The sequence below is a fragment of the Cimex lectularius genome, unplaced genomic scaffold (genome assembly GCF_000648675.2).
Source record: "Cimex lectularius strain Harlan isolate CLEC.00 unplaced genomic scaffold, Clec_2.1 scaffold188, whole genome shotgun sequence".
Taxonomy (NCBI): domain Eukaryota; kingdom Metazoa; phylum Arthropoda; class Insecta; order Hemiptera; family Cimicidae; genus Cimex; species Cimex lectularius.
In genome coordinates, this window is record NW_019392882.1 from 1327504 (window position 1) to 1336337 (window position 8834).

The following is an 8834-nucleotide window of genomic DNA, read 5'->3' on the forward strand; positions in this document are numbered from 1 at the left end:
CCTCAAGTGGGGAGACTTCACCTTGTGTGTGTTGGGTGGAATATAATTTAATTCTCCAAATATTTTAAGTTTCAAACACTATTGAATTTCCCTGAAACTTAATTCCTTAAAATAACTAGATAGATTCTTTTTTTTTTTTTATTTGGACCTTTTTTCAAACGTAAAACTTGCTGACAGCGTCAGAAACAAGTGCTTTCAACTCCCTTTCTTGATCTTGGTATTTTTCAAGCAACGATTTCATATAGTCGACATGAATTTCAATTTGAGCCATTCTAAAGAGAAATTTGTCCAAGTCTCGGTACTCTGGGAAATCCTGAAAAAAAAGCAATATGTCACAAAAGTCTTTGATTTACTAATTTAATCAAACTCACGTCATTGAAAGCGATGTCAATCCTTTCAATCATTGTTGAATAAGGCTGAATCTTTTCCGACAGCGTCTCGTATTTATGGCTTAAAATTATATATTTTAAAATCTTTTCAACTAGACGTTCTTGCTCTTGCAATTCCTTTAAAAATTGCAATTAAAATATTTATATTTTTTGTATTTTGTTATTGACCTACTTCAATAACCGAATTGCACAAATTTGTCAGATGCATTAGCCTGGCTCCATCCTCGGCATAATCTTGTTTAAGCTGTATTCTCATTTTTCCAAGCATATCTACAAGAGTGCCTTTTTCTGACTCCAGATCTTCTATTTTCGAAGCATTAATGTATTCTATTTTCATTTTTTTTGTTATGTATTCCTTCTCTATCTAGACATGACAGGTACTTTTTTTAAATATATAATTCAAGAATTAGAACAATCAGTCTTACATGGAGGCTTGCAATTTTATCCCTGAGTTTTTCGATGATAATGTCATCAGATCTGTCCTTTGCCTTCAGCTGGGAAAACGCTCTTCTCTTCTTTTCAGTGTTGGTTATATACGTGCAGTATATACTTCTAATTTGGCAGAACTTATCAAGCATGTCTTTTAAGGCGTCTTTAAGCACCACTCTGAGTTCTGCTTTCGACTGAAAGATAAATCCAAAATAAGGAAATTGTTCATCAATGCCGATCATAATATTTTACCTTTTTAATTTGTTCGTCTTTTTCAAATGTTTGCACCCCCTTGAGGTGGTTCATTTCTTCATGGTGTTCTTTCATCATGACATCCTTAGCCTGCATTACATACTCTACATCCTCGTGAGCCGATCTGAAATTTCGGTTCATAAAAGTAAACCTCTCTCGCATCAGTCTATCTCTTCGGTCCTTATAAGTCTCAATCGCCCTGTCTACAGTGTCTATATAATTTGCTACAAAACAAAATTTTCAATGTCAGACATAATTTTTTTTGCCTTATCTTGGTTGTTCACCCAAATTCATATTTAAAAATTAACCGACTTATTACCCAACATATCATCGATATGCTCCATTTCAACAATTTTCATTATGTTCTTCTGCTCTTCGAGCAACATATGGTCATCTTTCAATTTGGAAATGTACATATCCTTAAGGTCATTGCAGTATTTGTACACATGCCACTCGTGCTGAACAAATTATAAAATGTCCTTTGCATACTTTTAATAATTAATTCATTTGTATTGAGATTATCAATAAAACAAGTTTAAGAAGGAACTAAATATTCATATCCTATTCTTTAGCATGATTTCTGTGTTTTAGGGTAAAAATATTTTTTTGACAATAATTATGAACCAGGATCTTCCTTCTATGAAAGATTCTTCTTGAAGAAAACTATCTTAAAGATTTGCTTTTTGTGTATATTTTTTTCTGAAATTAAATTTAATAACATAAAACGTACCTTCATTTCCTTGAAGGCGCCATCATAAGTTTTTTCCTGAGTGGTTAAATGGAACGCCTCAAAAACCTGAGGATACTGCTCTTTGACCGTATCCTCGTCGAATTCCTCCTAGAAAGGAAAACATGTTTCCAATTTTTCCTTTTTAATTCATGAAAAAAAAATATAATTACGAGAGTCTGTTCCATTATGATTTCCCATGTTGTCTTTTTGGCTACTTTCTTCTTTCCTTTTGAACCTGGAGTGGAAGGTGTTTTTGGTTTTTGTAATCCCTTTTTTGGTGGCATCTGCATGACAAAAACAACTTAGTACTTTTGTTAATTGTGATTTTTAATTCTTTCTGCGTTTAAAAGTCCTTATAATTGTTTTATTTACACAAAAAATAGATTTAAAGTTTAACACAAGTGTTATGTTTTAGTGAAGTGGTGAGACACACGACTAGCATAATTGTTTCTGAACATCCTGATCTGTTTTTAAAATATCTTTAGACCATGGTGATAGTGTCAATATGCTTCTGACATACAAATCTAAGCTGATCAGAGACATCAAGCTGCAAGTATTATGTTCGAATGAACTGTCCCGAGTTAAACTTTTGGTCTTATATTATCTTTTTCACTCTCTAATTGAAATAAAGAAGATTCCTTTTACAAAGTTCATCACTTTCTTGAAATAACACAGATGTGACGTAAATAAGTAAAAACGTTTTAGGAAGCTTTTGAAATATTAAATACCTTATTAAGATCTTTTTGGAGAATACTTATGTACAGCAATAGAATCAATTGAAAATCCAAACTAAAGTTTAAAAATAAACAGATGTGCAATATTTATTTTTCTTGGACATTATACAAACTATTCTTCTGGTAATAAATTTTGATGATATTTAAAAACACAGTAATGAAAAAAAATTTTGATTGAATTCTTTTTTGTTTTTGTCATATATGTAAACGTTTCTCCATTATTATCGGTACAGTAAAGATCATAAGAAAGTAGGGATTTTGCTTTTTTATTAAACTTTTTCAAAATTATTACAAATCGGTTTCATGTAATGTACCATTTTTCATTTAGGAGGTTACAAAAAAATACCTACAACTTGTCAAATTTCACAAAAATTTCTTCATCTAATATCCTTTACATTGATATATCCAGGTTTTTAAATAACGTTCTAATGCAGTTGAAAAATCAACATAAAGCATATTAAATGAAGAAGTTTTTGTGAAATTTGACAAGTTGTAGGTATTTTTTTGTAACCTCAGTAGAACGTGCAATCATGACCAAAACTTTAAATTTTGTAATTTTGACATGTTCCAACTGATATTGGCTAACATTTTGTGTCATTCAGATTATTGCAAATAGAAGTATCTTACAGCAAATTTAGCGTTCTTTCAATTGGTGTAATTGGATTTATTGTAGTCTCAACATTTTGGAAGTTGTAAGCGTTTTTATGTGGTAAAGTAGTGAAAAGTTGAAAAAACCTAAATTGACGAATATCTTCAAAATAGAGAACTTTCCGAAAATTTTCTCCTGAGCATTTTTTGCTCCAAATGAAGAGTAGAATCGTTCCCTGAGTTTCGTCAGAAGGAATTGGGACACCCTGTATACCTTTCCTTTGTCAGGTTTATATAAAGATGATCAGAAAATGATAGAATATTTCTGATGAAGGCTGTAATTTCTCATCATGCTTTTCATGTAAATTCTTCATCCTTTCGCTATTTTAACTAACGCCCTTTTAAATTGGTAAATATTTTATTGAGATCTGTAATGAACCTGAAGATTTAAGTTTTCATGAAACAAATGATTCAGACCTGATTTTTTCTTATTTGCCAACCTTAAAATTTTCCACAAGGTTCTCTCTGAATCAAACTGCGCTAATTTACAGACTAAGAAATGTGGTGCACCAGTAAAAGTGTAGCATTATTTCATTCAGCAGACCTAAATTATACCCTAATCAGTATTCAATCTCCAATTTAACATCGAACAAAGTAAACGTCATTAAAGATGATAGAGTTACTTTAATCCTTCTCCTTTTAAATTAATCCATCTCCTTCAATAATCATATTGACCATCTAGAGCCAATAAATTCATTAGTATGAGGTTCCCATACTTTGTACTGCAGTAGTTAATACAATTAACTTCACTTCATGGCCTATTTTTATACTAATTTCTCAACCACAAGGCACATTCTTCAGACTTATTTAACTTGCTAATATCATGTCTACACCAATCTCGTTCTAACTCACTCTTTGTAGCTCTTTTAACTACCTTTATCATTCACCCAACAGACCCCAAGGCAAACAACCACTGGGGTTAAAGCTACCTAAAATGTATTACATAAACTAAAATTATCAATTTTAGCAATCCCACAAGCTATCCATACTTATTTTGAGGCATATTTCCCACAAGAAACAATCAAATGCTTGCCCTTTGCAAGTTGAGTATTGAGGTGAGATGGTGGTTCCCTAGCCATTAGGTGTCCATGTGTAATCTTACAATCTTACCTTATAGTTTCCTCTTTTCTACATTTTCAGAGAGATGTTTTCATTGTTTAATACTCTTTTAAATTTCTTTTGTGTTGTATTAGATAGCTTGTCAGCTAATTTTAAATGTGAACTTACATCAGCTTGCTCATTTCCACATTGCCACTGTGTCCTAGTATAAATAAAAAATTTAGCTACCTCTAATATATATTTAGTAAGTAAAACTATAATTTTATTTTTTAGAACTTTTTTGAAGACAGGATTTTTAAAAATTAAGTTCTATCTTTCTAAATTATAGAAACATTCAAAAAGTTCTAAAAAAACTAAAGAATAATTTTCATCGGTACAAAAAGAAAAAGACAGCTATGAATAAAGAAGAACAAGTAAAATTTCCTGTATTAATGGATTGTCATTATTTTGCTCCATTTTGTAAAAAAGATTTGGCTGCTCATTAATAAATAAATAAATCTGGTAATGGTGAAAACCATCTCCAAGACACATAGACAAAACCAGCAAGAAGATGACCAAGACACATAAAGAGGATCAAGAGGATGAAATAGTCCGTGCTTAAAATGAGGGTGACTCTTAGTTAGCTCGTTCCAAGTTTTACCTAAAATTCCTCTGCACACATTTTTTATATAGTATTCATGCCCTTTCTGAAATCATGTGATTTTGACAGAACAATACCACTCAACAATGAGGCAACTGATGAGCTGGATAAATTAAAATTATAAATGCAACAAACAAAAAAAAAAAAAAAAAATGACTTCCAAACAACCTTGCACTTTTTCAATATATTTTATTTTACAATATATTCTTTATAATATTTTATTCTTAAGAATTTTTTATTAAAATGTAGCGGCACCTTTCATAAACACAAAATACTTTCTAAATGCTAAATAATATATATAAAATTATTATTTTTAAATAAATGGATGTCAGATCAAGCTGGACGTTTACATGTGGACCCAAATAATTGTGATGAACTAGAGCTGTCTTCTTATATATATATGTTAATTCAGAGAGAACAGATTTAGAGAGGATGATTGCGAACCAAGTGCTCGAAATTGTTGGTTTTCCTTAATTTTCTGATTTTCAATTTCACCTTCCAAACCTCCTGATTGCCCTTCCACTTTCATAACATCAAGTTTTGGGTCCATATTTAATATTTATTTTAAATTAAGTATGTTTGGTAAGGACACTACCTTAAAGTAGAATTCCCCAAGATTTGAGGAGGTAGAAATGACAGCAAATAAGTTTAACTATTCTTCTGTTGATGGTTGAATTGGCTAATTTGTTCCATATAGGCTCTAAGAAGAACTATTTTGTTGTTTAATTGTTCCTTCAACACCTTTCACGTGGGTTCATAATTAGGTGCTGTAATAGGAAACAATGAGACCAAAGTTGTCACCTTAGTGGATAAGCTACTGACATCACAGTGAAATTTCTCAATGGGCGCTGAAGATATCCATGAACCATCGAAAAATGAGGTCAAATACAGATGTGGCGATAACGAGACGTCAATGGAAGCAGCAGACACATCAGATGTTATAATTGTGTTGAGCGAGGTCTTCTTTATGATTTGGAAGTCAGCAAGTCCTGACCAAAGAACGCCTCTTGCAAAAATAGGCAAAAAAGATGCAGATACAGTAGGAGGGCACAGAACACAGGCAGTGCAATTGCAGCAGAGGGCGCAGGGTGTGAAAAAGTCCAAATCATTCACAAAAGCATGACTTGTTTCTCTCGTCAGAGCAGGCTCAGGACTTTTTTTTAACGAGGGTTCGCATCAGCAGAGGCCATATAAACCCTCAGGGTGCCGGTGCTTTTGAAAAAAAGCCCATTTGTAAGTATGTCGGGTTTGAATGCAGGGCCGCTGGGTTCGAACCCAGGACCTTTGCCTTACAGTGATGAGCACCGTGTCAACGCCTAAACCGTTGCGACCACCGACGCCCTCTAATAATTCTTTCTTCTCAGCATTTATATTTATCTGGCAGGACTGAGGGATGAAAGTGTACCACAGTATATATAACAATAAATTAAATTTAAAATAAAAATTTACAAATGTTTATTATTAGCCAAATTTAAGTCAACCAAAGCTGGTGTTAGAAATAAAATAATAATGCTTGAATGCAATGTGATCTGGCTCCAGAGAACGAAAAAATGTTATGACTTGGGTAATGAAACAATACCTCTAGTCAAAGTCGTATTAATATGTAAGTAATACATAACTTATTAAGTAATAAGTCAAATTATTTTATTCTGAATACAATAAAAATTGTGGATTTCCGCATGTGGTCTACTGGTAATTTCGTTGACAGACAGACCAAAATGATCAGTAATGACCAACTGACAAGAAACAATTTTACTTAATCTAATAGTGCCTTTCATAAAAATGTAAAAATAAAATATTTTATAATTAGAAAAGTTAACAAATTATAAGAAGAAGCATTTATTTTTGAAATAAGTATTTAGACATTTTTCTTTTTGTTTAAACATATTTCTTTTAGCATGAACTAATGTTCATCATAACAAAAAATGTGATAAATAAATTAATAAATTATTAAATAAATAGTTACAACAATAAATACACATCCATTACAATAATTAAAAAACAATCTATTGTTAAATTATTTCTATATCTTAAAGCTTACATGACAAACAGGCTTTAACAATTTTTCCCATTAAAGTATGTCAAATATTCCTGGATAATTTTTGTCCTTAACAGATCATTTTAATCTGAACTCTTTCAATTTTGGGCATGTCACCATAAAATGATGTATATTTTCCACCCCTACTGTGTTACATAAAGCATAATGCCTTCTTCTTTCCTCTCTATTTACTTATTTTTAGGGCCCAACAATTTTAAAATTATTGACAAACATAGCAATACATTTGCATTACTTATATGCTGGAATGCACTATCTAAATTAATACAAATATCTTTATAACTGAAATGAATCTTTGCTTGCTTAACAAAAAGTACAAAACTATTATTTTGAAATAAATGAATAATATAAATAGATAAAAGTGCTTGAATTTAATTTCTGTGTTACAGAACATGCTGTAGTTTAATTTCAGAGAATGCTCTAAAGTGCATACTTGTACATTACACAGTTATGTGTGGAGATTAGTGACCGTTAATCGATAATTATTCAGATATCGTGAGATGCGGTCTGGTGTGATGTAGGTTTCAGAAAAACATCATGCCATCCTTGCGTGTCGTGTTGAGAGTGCCCTCGGGCACAATTACACAGAAGACAAACACTTTGAGCCCTGAAGATGATCTCAATAAAAGATCGAAACATTGGCACGATAAAGAAAATGTTTTTCTAAAACCTACATCACTCCAGACCGCATCTCACGATATCTGAATAATTGCACAATTAGTTCACTTTTCAATTGCTTATTAGCATCTGGATCGTGCAAGCTCCTTGGTCGAATAGGTTCCTCTATTGACCTTGTGGATTTCCAAACACTCCCACAAGAAACCCAAATCCCCCCTGGGCCCTCCTCTTTCCAAGGGGTATCAGATTCCAGAGGTAGGGCACACAGAGGAGTAGTCATAATAATGTACTGACACAAGAGTTAGGATTAATTAATTAAGCATCCAGGCGATCACGAACAGGAGAGCGGTGCCGATGAACCACACTCTATGTACTGCCTAGTGCCTATCTCCCTCTAGATGGATCGTGCCACAACAGTAGGGTCTCTGCCGTCAAGCAGCTCCCTCTGTCAGTTATGGTGTTGTGCAATTTTAATTCACACAACATATGGCATTGTGCACAGATGCTAGAGGCAGGGAGATGGGGGACCAAATCTGAGAGTTGACCTGGTCGTCCTAAACACTGAATCAAATATACTTGTTACATTTAATGTATATTCCTTTTGACTAGTTATGTTCACTTTTTCAAGTTGTGTTAAACATTCATTAATACCTTTTTTGTCATCACCAATTAATTAAGGTTTTTAGTTGAGATGAAAAAAAGTTAATGGCACAAGCGGGATTCGAACCCACGATCTTTGGCAAGATACGCCGCTGCTCTACCACTTGAGCTATCGTGACCTTGATCCACTCGGACACCAACTTCCTATCTCAACCCCATTTTTTTCATCTCAACTAAAAACCTTAATTAATTGTATTGTACTCAAGGTAGAATTCTATTCATTAGCGACAAATTTGTGTTTTGTTACATTTAATCTACATTCCTTTTGACTACTGACGTTCACTTCAAGTTATGTCAAACATTCATTCATTTATTTTTTTGTCATCCTTGCTTTTCTTAGTTTTGCTCGGTGCTTTTGTGGACTTCATCTCCTTCATTTGGTTGTTGCTTATAATTAAGGTTCAGTAGTGATTGGTCTGACAAAATATGTTTGCTACTGTCAAGTTTGTTTTTAGATAGTTTGAACATTGGGTTTTGTAATTTGTATGATCCTGATTGAACTTTTTTTTTTTTTTTTTTTGATTTAACAATGGTGGTTATTAACAGAACTCAAGAAATGGCTTAGTATAAGAGAATACATAAACCACTACAAATATAGGCTAAAAGGGGAATTAATTAG

The 8834-nt window shown here is 32.5% G+C and overlaps 1 protein-coding gene across 2 annotated transcripts; it reads right to left on the minus strand.

Moving 5' to 3' along the window:
* Nucleotides 1–141: 141 nt before the first annotated feature.
* On the minus strand, nucleotides 142–4392 carry LOC106660986. 2 transcript variants are annotated; one of them, XM_014384080.2, is made up of 9 exons: nucleotides 4293–4392; nucleotides 1971–2084; nucleotides 1801–1908; nucleotides 1390–1528; nucleotides 1071–1294; nucleotides 815–1012; nucleotides 562–753; nucleotides 372–506; nucleotides 142–313 (listed from the first exon to the last, which is right to left on the minus strand). In XM_014384080.2, the coding sequence occupies exons 2-9, from the start codon at nucleotides 2082–2084 to the stop codon at nucleotides 155–157; spliced, it is 1269 nt and encodes a 422-aa protein (XP_014239566.1). In that variant the 5' UTR covers nucleotides 4293–4392; the 3' UTR covers nucleotides 142–154. The 2 variants fall into 2 exon arrangements, with proteins under 2 accessions (XP_014239566.1, XP_014239565.1); XM_014384079.2 differs by lacking the exon at nucleotides 4293–4392 and adding an exon at nucleotides 2529–2658.
* Nucleotides 4393–8834: the final 4442 nt, after the last annotated feature.